Raw genomic sequence first — 19,012 nt, 5'->3', positions numbered from 1 at the left:
GGAAAAGTTTATAGGACTGTGGTGAGACCTGCGATGTTGTAGAGACAGTGGCATTGAGTAAAAAACAGGAGGTGGAGCTGGAGGTAGCAGAGCTGAAGATGTTGAGGTTTTCGTTAGGACTGATGAGGATGGACAGAATTCGAAATGAGTTTATTAGAGAAACTGTGCATGTAGGACGTTTTGGAGACAAGGTGAGGGAGGTGAGATTGAGATGGTTTAGACATGGACAGAGGAGGGACATGGGGTATATCGGTAGCAGAATGCTGAGGATGGAGCCGCCAGGAAGGAGGAAAAGAGGAAGTCCAAGGAGGAGGTTTATGGATATGGTGAGGGAAGACATGCAGGTAGTTGGTTTGAAAGAGGCAGATGTAGAGAAAGCTGAAAGGAAGAAGTATTGTTTTATATATGTAATGTGTTGTCACAACAACCTATGAAACTCTAACTATATCTATATCTATATCTATATATATCTATATATATCTATATCTATATATATATATATATATATATATATATATATATATATATATATATATATATATATATATATATATATATTTTTTTTTTTTTTTCCCAAAAACAAAAATAAAATAAATTATATTATGGGATAATAGAGAATTCTCTGCTTATTTCTGCTTGAAACCTCTTCTAATGGAGATGTATTATATGCTATTACCCAAATGTCTCTCTATATGGATTTTTATAAAATCTTAATTAATTTAAAATGAAAATAAGTAATGCTACACAGTATATGACAAAAGTAAGTACACCACTCACATTTCAGTAACCGTTTTTAGTATATCTTCTCAAAGAATAATACTATAGAAATGAGACTTGGATACATTTTAGTTTAGTCAATGTGCAGTTTGTGTAACAGTATAGATTTGCTGTCCTCTAAAAATAACTTACATACAGCCATTATTGTCAAAATAGCTGGCAACAAAAGTGAGTACACCCTAAGTGATAACAGCTGTACGTCGTGTAGCCATGCAAAGCCACATGTTCTACTCATCATGTTCATGTTTTTGTCTGCTTGACAGAACCATAAATCCTGTGTATCTTGTATTTAAGCAGTTAAATGTTGGTGCTGTGAGTACAATTCTCTCATTTTGACCACTTGATGCTCAACATGGCACCTCATGGCAAACAACAATCTGAGGATTTGAGAATTAGAAATGTTTCTCTCCACAAAGACGGCCTATTATATAAGAAGATCAGTAACACCCTGAAACTTACCTACAGTACTGTGACCAGGGTCATACTGAGGTTTTCCAAAACAGGTTCACTTGAAACAGGACTCGCAAAAGTCGATCAAAGAAGTTGAGTCCTCATGCTATGCGTCAGGTGCAGAAGCTGCACACTGTAACAAGTCGGTTTGCATGGCCGTCATCCCAGAATAAAGCCTCTCCTGAAGCTGGCTCACAAGAAAACCTGCAAACAGTTTGCTGAAGACAACCTGTCCAAGAGCATTAATTACTGGAACCATGTCCTGTGATCTAATGAGACTAAGATAAACTTGTTTGTCTCAGATGGTGTCCAGCATGTGTGGCAAAAATTTTGTCTTGCCTACAGTCAAGCATGTTGGTCGTAGCATCATGATATGGGGCTGTATGAGTGCTGCTGGTACTGGGGATCTGCGGTTCATTGAGGGAAACATGGATTCCAATATGTACTGTGACATTCTGAAGCAGAACATGATGCCCTCCCTTCAGAAACTGGGCCGAACGGCAGTTTTCCAAAATGACCCCAAACACACAGCCAAGATGACAACTGTCTTGCTGAGAAAGCAGAAGGTGAAGATAATGGAGTGGCCAAGTATGTCTCCAGACCTGAATCCTGTTGAGCGCAAGGTATAGAAGCGCCATGTGTCTAACATCCAGCAGCTTCTTGATGTCATTATGGAGGATCATTATGGAGTGGATGAGGATCCCAGCAATAACCTGGGGGTGGCGGTGCTTGGTTGATATGGCATCTGTTTGTGAAACATTTGATTTGAAAATAGGGGAGCTTGTTTTAATGATATACAAGATATAAAGAGCCTGTGTGACAGACCGTATGTGAAATCCCCCATTTTTTTGTATTTAAAATTGTTATTTTAGTCATTAAAATTAAACCTGCAGTTTAAATACAAACTTCCCGCAGGGTCAAAATTGTTAGATATTCTTATCCTGGAGGGAAAGTCCCCATGGAGGTATTAAAACATGCCCATGCATGCATGCGCACACACACACACACACACACACACACACACACACACACACACACACATGCAAGCACATAAAATCTGTTTTATAATCTGTGTTTGCCACTTTCTAAAAGTCAGCAGTCTAGTGACTGCAAGGTCATTACAGGATGCCTGTGGAATAATCAATAACACCCCAAGGTGGTGTCAGTTAAAGCTTCAGTCAGAGTTAAAACTCACAGTTATAAAAGCTGACATCCACAGCTGACCTAATCAATGATCTAATCACATCTATCTATCTATCTATCTATCTATCTATCTATCTATCTATCTATCTATCTATCTATCTATCTATCTATCTATCTATCTATCTATCTATCTATCTAGGGTTATCTGTCTGTCCGTCCGTCCAGCCGTCTGTTTGCCCGTTACTCATCTTTAAGCATTTTTAGGATTTTTTAGTTCTTCTAACCCACATATTACTCATAAATGTATAGAATTATATTAAAAGGATGCACTGACTCAACATTAATTACATATTTATTGAACGTTTGTGTTCCGTCTTGCACTTGCACTGTTTTGTATATTGTGAAATTTTTTGTGAAAATTATTATTATTATGATTATTATTATTATTATTATGATTATTATTATTATTATTATTATTATTATTATTATTATTAACATTATTATTATTATTATTATTACTATTATCAAACTAAACTTGTACTAAACTTGAACACTACCATCACTCCTGTGTGGCAATAAAAGAATCTTCATACATATAAAATCTTCATACATAAAATATATAAAGCGGTAAACTTTCTCAGGATGTCTAATTTATATAGTTAAAAGCTATATATTTTGCGATAAACGGTAAAATAAAAAGTTTAAAGGTAAAGGTTTAATAAAGGGGTTATTTTTGTTGTTTTTTTAAACAGTTTTCTCAGTTGCTTTGGAGCGTTTCTCGAATCATCCTTGATATTTGCAAACCAGTAAGTGCATTTTTATAACAGTTATTACAAACAGCACAACACATTGAATTTCTTGCAAAAGCCAGTACTTTTCCCAATATCCTGAGTTCATCTCTCATAAGTAAGTGTTTGTGTCAATGAACAAATCAATGGCACCAGAATGACAAGTCCTTTTTTCATTGTTCACAAACAAGATCGTCAAAATGTTTAGTCATGTTGTCAGTATGACGCTGCACATTTTCAGTATTTCCTGATATAAACTACGGTTTGGATTACAGTGATTGAAAATACACAAAGCTGAGTTTCTTCTGTACGGCATCTATGAATTTCAACAGCAAAAATTGCACATTTGATTTATATTGATTGCAAGAGACTGTACAAGATTTACACTTTTACTGTACTGTAATTGTGTCAGTTTGTTTCCTGGTTGTTCATCCTTTTTCAGAAATTGTAATTATGTGTTTTGCTGTTGCTATTCGAAGATTCACGAGATACACCTTTGACCTTTGAGAACTAGTTGATTATTGGTTGATCTGATGCCACTCACTCACCTGCATTAGTGAATTAAAGATTCATCTTCACAATTAAAAATTCAAGGCACATTTACAAAAAAAAAATTGAAATTTTAGCTTGACAGATGTTGACAACTGGTTTAACCATTTTGCATACAATAACTTATGCAATGAACTGATGGCGAGATCTTCTGGGGGTTAAAACTATTGGGATGAACCTAGTATAATATATTTTGCTCAACACAACATATACAACTGATATTGCAGCAAACAGCCGTTCAATCAATCAAATGAATATTTAAAAAGCAAACAACAAATGCTTTTATGTTGTGCACAAGTGAGTAAATAATGTGGTGGTTAAACCAGTAGTTTTGAGAATTTTATTTCTGATCTGAGAAACACTTCAAAGCAACTGAGAAGAAAAAAAAGTATAATATACTACATGCTTTAAGGTTGCATTAACTGCGCCAGTATTCGCGACATTACGGGAGCCGTGATGAGGCACGTAATAGAGGGCGTGCGTGCGCGAGCTATGCGCTGCTGACGTGTAGGTAAGGAAGTGGCAAGACATGGATGTTTTCTTTATCGCGGTATGATTTGCGTTTGATAGCCGGGGCATTTTGTGATACTTTTGTTTAGAGAAGAATGAAAGATTTATGCGGGGCTTGTAAGTCGAGTAAGCGGGTTCATCAACATCAGAGCAGTACACTGGTGTATCGCGGGTGTAATGTCAGCTAGCAGGCTAACACATAGTGGGCTGCAGAAATAAACAGTTCTCAGAGTCCACGGTGCGATCGGGCAAATTGGATTACTGCGTATTGCACAATCCGGGCAGTCTCCTGATTTAGAGGTAGGGTGGCACTGGCCTAATGACCTGACTGACAGCCTGCCAGTCAGCACTACGTCAGCTTCCTGGTTGGCAATGAAGTGAAATGTGTGTTGACTTGATCCTGTGTAAACATCTGTTCTAGTCCTGGATGACAGAGTGCAGTGTAAATGTACAGGGGAAAAAATAGAATCGTGCAATCAAGAGATGCAGGTGAAGCAGTGATGAAGCCTATTATGGGCGGATGTACTGCTCAAAAAGGATGTTCATGGATGGTCTTATTTTGGCTGCGTGACAGACAAGTAGTATAAAACATGAATTGATTTGTTTATTCATCTTTACTATCTGTTTTAAGACATGGCAGCCCATCACTGCGTACCCTACAAACCTCATGGGGCAGTTTAGGGTTGTCAGTCCATTTCTCACTTGGTTTTGTGAGGTTGAAAGCAAACCTACATCTATAGAGGGGAGTTCAGTGTCAATTTGTGCTTGTTTGAGCTGTCATCCACGAGCAGTACTCTCTGCACCACGTGTGAAATAAGAAAACGTGATAAACCATAATAGACAGTAGGAAGAATGACACTTTAATTGAACAGAAAACCTTTGAAAAGGCTATTCTCCGTCATCTATTTCGGTATGTTGTGTAGGAAAGACTTTCCCTTTAGTTGTATTTCCATGCTTCACCACTAGAGGGAAATCCACAGTTTCTTTAATGATAAGTTATCTCTGTGACATTAAAGTGTGCCGCTCTCGGCCCATGCTTTAATGCCAGCATATCATACCCACATAAAAAAAGTTCTTTCGGCTTCTCCGGTTAGGGGTCGCCACAGCAGATCATCCGCATGTTTGATTTGGCACGTTTTTGCGCTGGATGCCCTTCCTAACGCAACCCTCCCCGTTTATCCGGGCTTGGGACCGGCACTAAGAGTGGCTGGGGTTGGTTCCATGACCGGGGATTGAACCCGGGCCGCAGCGGTGAGAGCGCCGCATCCTAACCACTAGACCACCAGAGCATATCATACCCACATACCCACTTAATACCTCAACGAAGCAATCCACCTCATTGTACCCTGCTAATCAATATTGTTGGATATAACACTCTGAGCCCCTACTCTCTAACAGGAGTCACCTGTCTTCAAGGACTATCAGAACCTTTCTGTAGCTACGCTTCTTTATATATTGTTCTAATTGATTTCCTTTCTTCTCAAACAGATATTGCTGGGGGGTTTTTTGTAATCATGGGCAAACGAAAAGTGCCGGATTTGTATCGTGCCCCTTTCCCTCTCTACACCGTTAAAATCGATCCCAAAACTGGACTCGTCATTACTGCAGGAGGGGGCGGAGCATCCAAGACAGGCATTAAGAATGCAGTGGTGAGTGTCTGCATTAAGCCCTTAGCTGTAGCAGAAATCATTTATTTATTTGTTTTTTATAATTATAGTGATTACTTCTTACTTACAAACTGTAGATTTGTAAGTCTGCCTTCTTTATCTTATTTTTTTAATTCAGATGTTATTTAGATGACTAAGGTGTGTGTGTCGGGCAAAAGCATAGCGCAACTGACTTTAAATTAGTGTGTGCCACAATCCATTTAAATGTCAGCTACATTTATAGAAACATAATGAAAAGACCAATAGATGCTGAGCAGAGAGTGTCCATGTGGCAGCCTGTGGTGCAAATGGAAAAGTACTGTTTGAAAATCTTGCTTGTTTCATTTCAAGTTGCATAAAGACAGTAATATGCTCTTAAATGTTGTCCAAAGCACTTCCTTGGTTTAGAGCTAGTGGGAAGCCAACACAGTGCAACTCTGCTGCACGCTTATGACACAGGATCTTGTGCCACCATGAACATGGCACTGGGAGGAGATGTGTTTGCTGCTGGACAAGATGGCAACTGCAGAGTGATGCGCTTCAGGCAACAAGGCCCTAAACAGGGACAATCATCTGCTTCAAAGAATGGTTGGCAAAGAATTTGGTATTTTTTTTTTTCTCCATTGAAAGCTAATTGAGGGTGTAGTCCTCTTAGTCTTGATGCTTTCTTTTTGTCAGGATCTGGGGAGCAGGGAAGTGCCAGGAGGAGAGGGGTAAAAAAACAGAATGGTGGTGGTGGTGGCGGCGGTGGTGGTGACGCTGGTGGCGGCGATGATCCCCAGACGAAGGACAAGTCGGTAGAGATAATAGTGAACAAGGTTGGAGAAGTGCAGTCCGACCTCAGCCCTCAGGACCCTCTACAAAAGTGTGTGCGTTTCAGCCCTGACTTGAAGCTTCTCCTCACAGGAGGAGCCGACGGTTACGTGAGAGTGTGGGAGGTGAGTATTACCCAGCTGAACCCCGAGTCACTTGAGTTGATCGCTGCTTATTAAAATAAGTTATTCATTCTCTTCTCAGTACCCATCCTTGAAAGAGAAGTTGAACTTCAAAGCTCATCAAGATGAAATAGAAGATATAGACATCAGTCCTGATAACAAGGTATTGATATGGTAATAAAGTTAATGTATGCAGATGGGGTGTCATTTATAAATGAAGTAAGTTTCACATACGCTACAGTAGGAGTAATACTTCTGTGTTTATTTCAGCGCATCGTGACGGCAGGGCGAGATTTTGCATGCAGTGTATGGAGCGATGATCAGCTCATGCTGGGTTTACGTTGGCATGACCACATGCCTCATATTACAGAGAAGATGTATCGCTACCACTCCTGCCGGTAAGATACTCCTGGTTATTTTCATGAATAAAAACCTATTAAAAGCTTTAAAGGAAAACTCTGGAAAGCTGATTTCTGTAACTTTGAATTCAGTGTTTTGGTCCTCACTACTGAGAGCTCTCATTAATGACATTGAACATTGCTGAGTAAGAAAGAAAGGGATCTCCTGCTACTTTTTTGTTTTTGTTTTTAGGAGCAAACAGTGAAATCTGGCTTTATGTCTAAAGTTTACCTCAGTTTTGAAATGTCTTCCTGTGGCACTCAACCACTAACTGCTCACAGTGATGCAAATAGAGCATTGATCATCGTATTAGCACCAGAATCACAACACATTTTAGTCTAATTATATTCATTAGTTTTAGGTTTTAGAGTTTTTCTTTAACCAAATGACTATAATTAATGATATTATGCCAGAATGCTTCCTTGGTGTTTTTTATTTTTTTTTTTTTTAGATTTGCCAAGGTAGAGGACCAAAAGGATGCTTTAAGACTGTACACAGTCCAGATTCCCCATAAACGTGAGCGTAAACCACCACCGTGCTACCTCACAAAATGGGATGGCAAGAGTTTCTTGCCCCTTCTAACGAAGCCGTGTGGCAGTGAAGTGATTTCCTGTTTGAGTGTTAGGTGAGGAGTGATTTTTCTTTTTTATATTCTATTCTATTGTTATTGTTGTGTTCTGATGTTCTGCGAATTGATTGTTTTATTCAGTGACTCTGGAACCTTTCTTGGCCTCGGTACAGTCACAGGATCAGTATCCATCTATATCGCATTCTCACTGCAGGTAATTGTGTGCACGCATACACGAGTAATCTATCGTCAGTAATCATTGATGAGGCATAACTCTTTTTTTTTTTTATCACTTGCAGAAGCTGTACTATGTACAAGAATCCCATGGTATTGTGGTGACAGACCTGGCGTTCTTGCCAGAAACCCCCAAATGCAAACCTGTGAAGGCGAATAATGAAGTAGCCATGCTGAGTGTGGCTGTAGACAGTCGCTGCCAGCTACATACTGTAGCTAACCGCAGTAAGTACTCTTTCAACACAGCTCAGATCCAATGGAAAGATACATCGATTTAAACAAATATGTAGGTTTTAATGTAGGGCATTTTTAAATTATTTTTTTAAGTAGATAAAATGTTTAGTTAGTTATGTGACAAAATTCTCTTTAAATATTTCTATTAAATCTATAATTAAAATAAAACAGAGGACAGTCATTCATTATTTTCTTGAATTTCTGTTGCCCATGTACAGTTGTGTTCAAAATTATTCAACCCCCACTGAAATTGATTGTTTTGGTCGGTTTGACATTGATTATGATCAGTCATCCTGCTTACAATTAAATCAAAGAGGCACGTGTAGGTCAGACAAATATAACATAACATTTATAATGAAATAACCACAAATGTCTTTTCTGAGCTCACATCATTATCAGTTTTATTCAACCCCCAAGTGACATTCAATCTTAGTACTTAGTACAACATCCTTTTACAGTTATAACAGCTTTTAAACGTGAAGCATAGCCTGACACAAGTGTCTTGCAGCGATCTACGGGTATCTTCGCCCATTCATCATGGGCAAAAGCCTCCAGTTCAGTCACATTCTTAGGCTTGCGCACTGCAACTGCTTTCTTTAAGTCCCACCAGAGGTTCTCAATCGGATTTAAGTCTGGTGACTGCGATGGCCACTTCAAAATGTTCCAGCCTTTAATCTGCAACCATGCTCTAGTGGACTTGGAGGTATGCTTGGGATCATTGTCCTGTTGAAAGGTCCAACGCCTTCCAAGCCTCAGGTTTGTGACGGACTGCATCACATTGTCATCCAATATCTCCTGGTACTGAAGAGAATTCATGGTACCTTGCACACGCTGAAGCTTCCCAGTACCTGCAGAAGCAAAACAGCCCCAAAGCATGATTGACCCCCCGCCATGCTTCACAGTAGGCAAGGTGTTCTTTTCTTCATAGGCCTTGTTCTTCCTCCTCCAAACATAGCGTTGATCCATGGGCCCAAACAGTTCTAATTTTGTTTCATCAGTCCACAGAACACTATCCCAAAACTTCTGTGGTTTGTCCACATGACTTTTGGCATACTGCAGTCGACTCTTCTTATTCTTTGGGGACAGCAAGGGGGTGCGCCTGGGAGTTCTGGCATGGAGGCCTTCATTACGCAGGGTGCGCCGTATTGTCTGAGCAGAAACTTCAGTACCCACATCTGACAAATCTTTTCTCAGTTCCTCAGCAGTCACACGGGGACTTTTCTCCACTCTACGCTTCAGGTAGCGCACAGCAGTCAAAGTCAGCATCTTCTTTCTGCCACGACCAGGTAGCGTTTCAACAGTGCCCTTTGCCTTGAATTTGCGAATGATGCTTCCTATGGTGTCTCTTGGTATGTTTAACATCTTTGCAATCTTCTTATAGCCATTGCCCTTCCTGTGAAGAGTAATCACCTGTTCTCTTGTCTTCCTGGACCATTCTCTTGACCTCACCATGTTTGTAACCACACCAGTAAATGTCTAGAAGGAGCTGAGTATCACAGTCATTTTAAAGCTGCCTAATTGGTGCTTATTAGGCTTTATTGCTGCTCCCTGATATCCACAGGTGTTTTCAATACCTGATTGAAAACACTTCATTGAACCTCTGTTCTTCAGAGTGGTAGTCTTTAAGGGGTTGAATAATTACGTCAATGAAGAATTCACAAAAGAAACATTTACTACTGTATTACAAAACTAATTGATGTCATTTTAGTTGCATATGGTTCTTTAAGAAGTCCTTGTAGGATTTCATTCTGAATACAATTACAAATGTACACTAAATTCCCTAAAACCATTTACAGCATTGGGGGTTGAATAATTTTGAACACAACTGTAAGTACAATGGAGAAGCTAAAAAGAAAAAACATACACAGTGTTACAATAAAACACTTCATATTTTATGGAAATGACTTTGATACTAACAATGAAACACACACACCATTACTTGTTTGTAATGCAGCTCTCTATAAAGTAATTAAAACGTATAAAGTAAATGTACATATTTCATTGATTAGCTATAATTTCTGTACTTGAAAAATGTACTTAAAATACAGACATCAAACTCCTTAGTATTATAACAGAGTGCGTTGATATAATTTGAATATGCTTTGTTTGGAGGAATGTATCTAAGCAGAAATCTGTTGTGCTTCATGTCTAAGCTGAGCACAACACTGAGAAATGACATCCAACTTCCAGAATGGTGGCTTGCACTAGACTTTCAGGCTTTGCTCTGCTCTTCAGGTTTTGCTGTGTAGGAGGTGTTGAGTAGCAGAGAGCTAAAAGGGTTGGTAAAGGAACTATGTTGAAAAATGTAAAGAAAATGAACTATGGAAAAATTGGAGCTATAGACATGGTCTTGATTAAACATTAAATCATGTCATATTGTGTCAGCTTAGGATTCCACCAGTCTTTACCTGCTTCATCCTACATTTTTATGCTACATTTCAATGATTTTGCCAGTCAACCATTGCGTTTTGGTAACTCACAGACTCGACCCAATGCATCCTTCCTTCATTTGTCATTAAAGTGTCAGGGTTGTGTTCTACATGGACATGATGTGCAGAAGGCAGCCTTACTCTTTATTATATCATAGTTTTCCTCATGTTGCCACTGCTATACATAGATGGTATTATGTTTTTGTCTGGGGAGCTTATAATCATCTCAATAATTGCCTCCTGCTGAGTATTGACATGGATTTTATTTTTTCTGATGCATGCAGGATCTGTCCCGATATGGCTGGTGCTGTTCCTGTGTGTTGCACTGCTTGTAGGTGTCATGCTGCTCCTGCAGAAGTTCCTCCCAGGGTTCATTTAAATATGTGGCCCAACACAGAGGACCTCTCTCGTCACCAAGGAGCGGTTGGGACAAAACAGTGCAGCAAACTCATCCTAATGTCGAGCATGGAATAATTGTACTTATAGGGAAGTTTCTGATATTGGATCCACATTTTAAATGAAGAATCATCTCAGGAGCATGTATTGATGTTCTTAATAGTTAGGAGTGAAGAACTGGGCTTTTTAACTCCGTGATGGAGCCATCTTTGTTTGTCCATGTGTATACAATTCACATCGCAGTGCTAATACCTGCATGACTGAACAGTTTGGGGAGGTCATCTAAACCTAATGAACTTCTCAATATCTGTCCATCCTGCAGATAATGTATTGAATATAATACACAGAGAAAGACACATCATTAGATCATTTTAGTTATTTAAGCTAGATGGAAATATAGAATTTTGGAGAAAATTGTGTGTCTGTTGGGTGCCTTTATCACTCTAATGCTGTTTATCCTAGTGAAAGTATCTTTCTGTCTTTTTACCATGCACAATTAAGGAAATGTGATCTGTGACAGACAACTACGATTTACAACGGAGTAAAACAAAAACATTAATATACATGCACACATATTTATTAGAGAGCAGTCATGGTGCTTCCTAAGCAATTTCATGATTTATTGTTTGTAGCCCCAGTAATGTATTGAAAATTATCATTTGATAGAACATTTTATGTTTTTGAACTACGTTTCGAATCATCGTTATTCTTTTTAATAATTGATCTATAAATCTAATTAAAAAATAGTAATAAGTAATATGGACTAAAACATTTGAATAGATCATGAATATTTTCAGTTTATTGTGTTTTCTATGTTTTATGGAAGCACATTTCAGAGCCTTTCTTTTAAGTGTTATTTTATTGAAAATGAAATAATTATACTGTAAAGAAATAGAACATTTGGACTCCTCCACTAGAGGCCAGTACGGCTTAATTTTAGGAGCCATATTTAGCTGGGCTGGGCAAATAAAGTTATAAGGGCACATACAGAAATGATATTCACTCAATGTTCACTTTGCAGAACCATGACTATAATGAAACAGGTAGAATAATTATGTAAAACAGTATATTTTAAACGTTAAACATAAGTCACTTAATCGAAAAGATTTACACTGATAGGCATTGACACCTAGAGAAGTAAGCAAGCAGGTTAAAAACTCACACTGCAACAATCAATAAATTAGAAATGTGTATATACAGGAATCATAGAAAGGGTGCAGCGCATGCATTTCTCAATCCTGATTCTATATTACTTAATAGATACATTTAAAACTCATCAGAGATTATCCATAAAAAGTTCAGTGCAAGAAAATCACTACATTTGTGTAGATATCAGGCCTGTTTTATCTCAGGACTGGTTTTGGAACACCTTAACAATGACCTGCCTGATAATTATGATGAAGTTAAACCTGTTCATATCTGCACTGAACAGGCTTCAATAGCTGTGTTTATTCATACTTGTTTTCCATTTCTGTAAGTGTTCTTTGATCCTTCAGCGCTACAGGACTGATGAATATTAATGAAGTGTCTCAGTAAAGGACAGAGCCGCAGGGCCAAAATCCACAAACTTTCAGGCCAACAGGAACTCGGTCTGATAACGTCTGTCTTTGTGAGTGGAAAGCAGTCAGAGCAGCTGTGACTGCATACAGCAGATGAGAGAAAATTATTTATCCAACAGATCTCTTCGTAATATTCATAATTTACAGTGTGCAGATTTTTTTATTGATGAATTTTTTCAGATTCAGAAGTTATTTAAAAATCATCTTTGACTGTAAGTACCAAACACAGCACATTCTTTCCAACAGTGAAGTGAGAAAGACAAAACAGCTAATTCACTAGTAACTGCCTTTTTCAACATAAAAAAAATCTTAGTGTATAAACCACCATTTATAAGCTAGAAAACAAATGAACAATCCAGTATAAAGTGTTTTTTTACAGCATTCAACACCCCACCTTAACAGATCTTAATTTGTTCTGTCCAGTTAAACACTTTGCCAACACTTTTATTTGGCTTAATGGCCTTTAAGTGCAAGTTATTTCCCCCTACTCTCTTTGACAAAACTTGACACTTGTCCAAGTAGATGGGTGTTTATGTTGGTCACCTACAGTTCCTCTTTGTGCTTTCTCACTGCTTTTTATTTCTACAGACACAGGAAGGCTTTTAAAGGTTGACTATGTTGCTAAGATATGCTGAAAGAGTCTTGTTCAAACCCGGCATTCTACCAACTGTAGCTATAACTTACCAGGGCATTAGCAAAGAGGCAATGACCACAACACATAACACACCACTAAATCAGTCTACTGGAGTTCCTCTCAAGACTATCCGCTTCTAGACTCTTACAATCAGGAAATTAAGTGGTGTGCCACCGATGGTGCCGTGTTCTAATTTGGCTATCACATATAAATGTAAATATCAGGATAATAAATCTGAAAGTCCTGTTTTTCATGTGAAACACACAAACGTCCTCTGTGTATAGAAAAAGCATAAATGGCCTTGATCTTACTAATACTTCCAAAGGGGACTGTATGTCGAAATGTATAATACAATTATAAGTGACAGTGTTCTTACATGTATGCTGTGCTGCTCTTCCAGTGTTACATGAGCACTTTAAAATTAAATGCTAGTACTAATTTAAATAGCTGAAGAGTGTGTGTGTGTGTGTGTGTGTGTGTGTGTGTGTGTGTGTGTGTGTGTGGGGGGACTAAGTGATCAATGATCTAGCTTGTAGAGTTTTTTGTGTACATCTAAATACATATTTATTTAAAAATATCCAATTATGTTAGCATTGTAACAGATCTATGTTTTTTGGTTTAAAATTATGATAATAATAAAATGAAAATAAAAGGCATTGACTGAATTTGATGATGCCATACACATTCAACGCTTTTGACCAGCTAATCCTGGATGTCAATAAAATTTGTTGGTACACTGTAGATGAGCAAAAAAGAGACATAATTTGGGGGATCAGCCCTCGTGCCCTGTGGATGGAGATATTGCCATCCTGGAATAGTGCACTCTAAGATCAGGGGCTATGTTTCATGTATCAGAACAGAGTGAACACTTTTTATTGTCAACTCTCTGTGTGGTACAAGACTGTTAGGCTCAGGTAGATACGAGGACTCTGAAGACTGGTTTGGGTAACACTGATCAAAGCTTGAAAACATCAGTAATAGAGTGAAGCAGAACAATGTGGGCTGTGTTAACAGAATGGGGATTTGTTGCACCAGTGAAAGGGCAAAATGCTAAATCAGCAGGCTCATGCCCTACAAGCATTCTTTTTGTTTAGACTTTGGAGAGTTTTTGAACACCTCCTGGTGATTTTCAAATCTAAACTTCAGTATTCTAAAGAGCTCCATGCTATTCATGCTGCAACACCCCTATTCCAACACATGTTCAGTATTCTGCCTTATTTACCACATCGATTCATTTCTAAAGCCTTAATGGAATAACCAGGATCAGTTACGGGATAATCACAAATCTCTGCAGGGTGTTACCCTGACAGAACCTCGATTTTATTTTGTCTGTAGTATGGAAATATGTTTTTTTGTATGCATTCAAAGATCTTTGAGTCATACTTGTTCATTCTATAAGATGTTCAGTAGGGATAAGGTCAGAGCTCTACAACAGGCCATGCAAGACCTTCTACTCCAACCTATGTAAAACATATCTTCAGGGAGCTTGCTTTGTGCACAGGAGCATTGTCATACAGGTTTGTATCTATTAGTTCAAGTGAAGGGAGAATTATGGCTGGGAAAATAGGCACCCCAATACTTTTGTCAATATAGTGTATATAGTTGGTGCAGAACAGCGTGCTGAGAGATGAAGTCATTAAACTAACACAGTCAGCTACCTACAGTAGCCAACAGATGGCACTGCAGACCAGGCCTGTGCGGATAAAGACCCTCACCATAGTATTGACCAAGACTATATAGCCTATATAGCCTCCAACACCCCCCCCACCCCACCCCTAAACACACACACACACACACACACACACACACACACACACACACACACACACACAGATGCAGACATGGGAAAGTTCCCTTTTGACCAGAGGTCTGGTTTGTGGTGTGATGTCTAAAACCACCTCTCTAATACAGGGTTACACTATGACACGACCGCTTTACTGTCTAGTGTGCTTAAAAGATGTGGAAAATGACATTTGCAAAGTTCAGCGGCCGGCGCAAAGGACATTTTCCACGTCATTCCCCTGCAGATTTAGATGCTTTCTAAACACACCCCCACTTTCTCTTTTCTCTACACTTCATCCAGGGCCTTCAGCAGTGGGCAGGAAACACAACACCCACCTCTCACCTACACTGGAGCCCAGCAGGAAATGAACACCCCAGACGGCCTAGTGTCTGAGACTCCACAAGGAACAAATACTGTCCCTTTTTTTCCTCACAAATACCCTTAAGGAATCCAGACCAGGCTAGACTGTAAAGGGGATTTCTAAAAAAGTTAGTAGTGGCATGCTTTAAACAGTTTGACAGATTTCCTACTTTATGTAATGTATTAAAAATGAAATTAAACTATGAAATCGGCATAACCTAATGAAAAGATGAATCCCCAGCATTAAAAAAACAAAACAAAATAAAAACATTTTACATACTTAATTCTCAAGTTACACATATTTCAGTAGATTTGAAACCAGTTGCTGGAATATTGATTAAGAATTTAGAATTCCTGACTGTAAATTAGTCAGGAATTCTAAATTCTTAATCAGTATTCCAGCAACTGGTTTCAGATCTAATGAAATTTCTGACTGGTTTCCTGATTGCTGAACCAATTTCCAACTTACAGTTTCTGATATACTGATTAATCTCTTGATTACTAACTAGTTTACACTTTAATGACCAGTCTATGAATTACTGACTAACTTCTAACCTACTGACCTGTTTCTGATATACTGATTAGTCTCTTAATCTCTGACCAATTTCTGAATTAATGACCAATGACTGATTTACTGAACAGTTTATAAATAACTGACCAGTTAGGTATCCCAGTAGGTGGTCAGTTCCTGCTCACTATTGTTCAAATAAAATGCTCTTCTGCAAAGAGATATGGTATAAACTGAGGAGTGCTTTTTGATTTTAAAGGTGTGAGATAAAGTTCATAAAACATGCATAAAACCTTTCCGCTATAAATACAAGCCTCTGATGTCGCTGCCTAACATGCACTGCAAGATCAAGCATTTCAAATTAGGGAAAGAGAGAGAAAAAAAAGATCCATTCTGCCAGATGAAAAAGGTTTCCTGGGGTCAAATTCACATAAAATCTCCTCTTAAATGTAGAGCACTTAAGTAACCATGCTAGGTAATGTAAAACAGGCATGGTCCTGCCAAGCATCCCCTGCTTTTGCTTGTGTCAGCATCAAGCTGGGATATCACAGAGACGCATGGCACTCCCGCTCGCCGCTTTCATCTTTACTTCCAGCATCGTACCCCTCTCCCACATTTCATATCCTTGCCAAATCTCAAACTTGTAAAAGCATGGTATGACAAACATCTAGAGTCTGCCATGTTTCGTTTTTAAACTTTGTTCATTTAAAAACTGGTAAATAGCTTAATAACGCTGGTTTTTCTTTTTCTAAGCTCAAAAAGTCTAATACTGCATATTGTCTGCTGAAGAAAATATCGATATGATTTTGCCACATTAAGCTCAAGTCAGGTACGGTTTGGGTGGTGCGTGTGGAAACAAAGATTATTAAGAGTACCAGGATGCTTCTCCATAGTGACAATATATCCGGAGAGCTAAAGGTCAGAGAAGGTCAAGCAATGTCTCTCTCTCTCTCTCTCTCTCTGTATGTCTGTTTTTCTTCTGTGTCTATCTCAACCACACCTTTTACACACACTACCCTACTGTGTGCTGCTATATATCTTAAAACAGCTGCAAGTGACTCAAACCTCCGGTCTCCCTTTCAGTAACGTGTCACTTGTTCCTCATCTCCAGTGCAGAGGGGGGAGAATTTCTCATTTATTTATTTTATTTTTAGCAATACTTTATATGAATCATACAGTGTGCTACTGCTTGAAGACTCTTTAATCCACAGGGAGCGGATAAAAATGCACACACTCAGAAAGGTTCCTTTTGTTTAGCTAGTTTGATCTTGTATGTGTGAAAGTGTTGAACTAGCTGCAGTCTGAATATCACAGACCATTATGGGTGTGTAATCCTGTTTATGTTGATATGAGATAATATAGTTTTGTACAAGAAAAATAATGTAATATGTAAGAAAAATAAAACAACAATAATAACAAGTTATATATGAATGTATCTATTTGAGGGAGATTGTGTGTGAGTGTGTGTAGGGAGGGGTGACTGTGATTGTATGAGGTGGAGGGGTAGCCAGAGTGGCACCAGGTACAGCGCTTCATGGGAGATGGAACACATTAGAGAGTATTATTGCTTCAGCATGTTTTTACCCACACTATATTTCACTACCACCAGCTCCTGTTGCGACCACTTAGCATTGGAAGGGTTAGAGGTTAGGTTTAAATTCCAAAGATAAAAACTCTACATTTATTTTCATTCGAACTCAAGTCGTGTTAATCTGTGTATTTAATGTGCGTGCTCTCATATGAATGAGTGTGGCCCTGCTGTGTACATGGAAACTCAAAATAAACAGAGAAATACTGCTAACTAGATTGCTGGTGGTCGCATGTACAGTTAAAATGTGATCCACACAGCTTAATTTAGCGGTAGGGCGAAAGGCTGACAAGGGAAAATAAAAAAAAAGCCAGGAGTTTGTTTTTGACACAGGACTGCTGGGATGGGATGGAAGAAAATAGCAAAAATGTGTGTCAGATGAGTTTAATTGCAGTGCCCCTAATCTAAAATGATTCAAGCCCACGTCTGCAAGGCAGACAGTGACTCAGCCTTGAAGTCTGGACCAGAAGCTTTTCTTTGCTTCTCATTGGGTCTAATTGTTCTCATTTGGCCCATGCTGACCACTCGGAATAGAATGGTACCTGGCCAATCTGATGTAGCTGTGAGAGTTATATTGGTGTGGTAAGAGGGAGGAAACCCTGCTGTGATTCAGCGCCAGCAAGAAGTGAGTAAGCTTGCTGTTCCAGGAGAGAAAAGCCCCGTCCTCAATTCCACCACAAGCGTCTGCATGGCCCCTTCCACTCTGACGTAAGTTTGTGGGTCGCCACAGCCCCAGTGGAAAGCTGCTGTATGTGGCTAAAAGCAGTGCGTAAACACTGAGCTGAAAAATACAGGCTCGCCAAAAACACTAAAAACAAGCAGAAGGCTAAGGTTTCCTTTCACTTCTCTGTGAACTCTGGTCGCCTTTTATAGTAACCATACTCATCAATATGCATTCTGTTTTCCTGAAATATATACGCAATAGCATAGCGGATATTACTTCACGCCTGAAAAACACACAGGCACTTTATTAAAGCGTGACGGCAAAAAGTGATTCTTAAAAAAATATTTATGACATCCCCTCTGTCGTCCTTCCTGTCTAACAGGCTAAACTGAAGGGCAAAGTCTTGGCTTTACTGTAAAGAAAAGGAATGTGTGCACTGACAGATGTGGCATTCTCGAAGGCGGTAGCTGAAAGCATTGTGCATGTCATTCTCTGTGCTGACATGATATTGTTTCCGTTCTAGTCCATGACTACAGAAGTGGTTTGGCCACATTAAAGGACCGAGCACGGTGCTCAGTGGTTCTTGCTGAGACTCAGTTCTGCTGTCTGGGTTTGCCTGTGATTTTGGCCGCCCAAACGTCTCCCCAACAGCAATCAGCCTCCAGTCAGAGGGGGCACTCTGTGGCCTCCCACCCCTCAATTTGTCTCTATTCCTTCTATTTTTGCTAATGAGTCAAAATCACAAAATCGCACCGTGTGTGAGTGTCAGCAACTAAATTACATGGGTGATGAGTCTGAGGCTGCACACACACCCAAATGGCATTTTGGCTCATAAAAGTCAAAACAAAACAGGGGGGA

The 19,012-nt window shown here is 39.0% G+C and overlaps 1 protein-coding gene across 3 annotated transcripts; it reads left to right on the top strand.

The window, feature by feature from the left end:
• The first annotated feature begins 4,144 nt into the window (after positions 1-4,144).
• Positions 4,145-11,472, top strand: preb (prolactin regulatory element binding). Of its 3 annotated transcripts, none has more exons than XM_046848261.1 (10): positions 4,145-4,218; positions 5,706-5,866; positions 6,256-6,451; positions 6,542-6,801; positions 6,881-6,961; positions 7,069-7,196; positions 7,649-7,822; positions 7,907-7,979; positions 8,065-8,224; positions 10,947-11,472. In XM_046848261.1, the coding sequence occupies exons 2-10, from the start codon at positions 5,732-5,734 to the stop codon at positions 11,039-11,041; spliced, it is 1,302 nt and encodes a 433-aa protein (XP_046704217.1). In that variant the 5' UTR covers positions 4,145-4,218; positions 5,706-5,731; the 3' UTR covers positions 11,042-11,472. The 3 variants fall into 3 exon arrangements, with proteins under 3 accessions (XP_046704217.1, XP_046704216.1, XP_046704219.1); XM_046848260.1 differs by lacking the exon at positions 4,145-4,218 and adding an exon at positions 4,225-4,517; XM_046848263.1 differs by lacking the exon at positions 4,145-4,218 and adding an exon at positions 4,238-4,257.
• Positions 11,473-19,012: the final 7,540 nt, after the last annotated feature.

This window comes from Silurus meridionalis, chromosome 4 (assembly GCF_014805685.1).
Source record: "Silurus meridionalis isolate SWU-2019-XX chromosome 4, ASM1480568v1, whole genome shotgun sequence".
Taxonomy (NCBI): domain Eukaryota; kingdom Metazoa; phylum Chordata; class Actinopteri; order Siluriformes; family Siluridae; genus Silurus; species Silurus meridionalis.
Note: the sequence above shows the minus strand (reverse complement) of the source record. Positions and strands in the feature narration are given on the sequence as shown.

Excerpts from the sequence above, each read along its gene's own strand:
- preb (XM_046848261.1), top strand. The coding sequence starts at position 5,732 with ATGGGCAAACGAAAAGTGCCGGATTTGTATCGTGCCCCTTTCCCTCTC. Across the intron at positions 7,980-8,064 it reads ATATCGCATTCTCACTGCAG|AAGCTGTACTATGTACAAGA; the intron begins GTAATTGTGTGC and ends TATCACTTGCAG. Across the intron at positions 8,225-10,946 it reads ACATACTGTAGCTAACCGCA|GATCTGTCCCGATATGGCTG; the intron begins GTAAGTACTCTT and ends TGATGCATGCAG.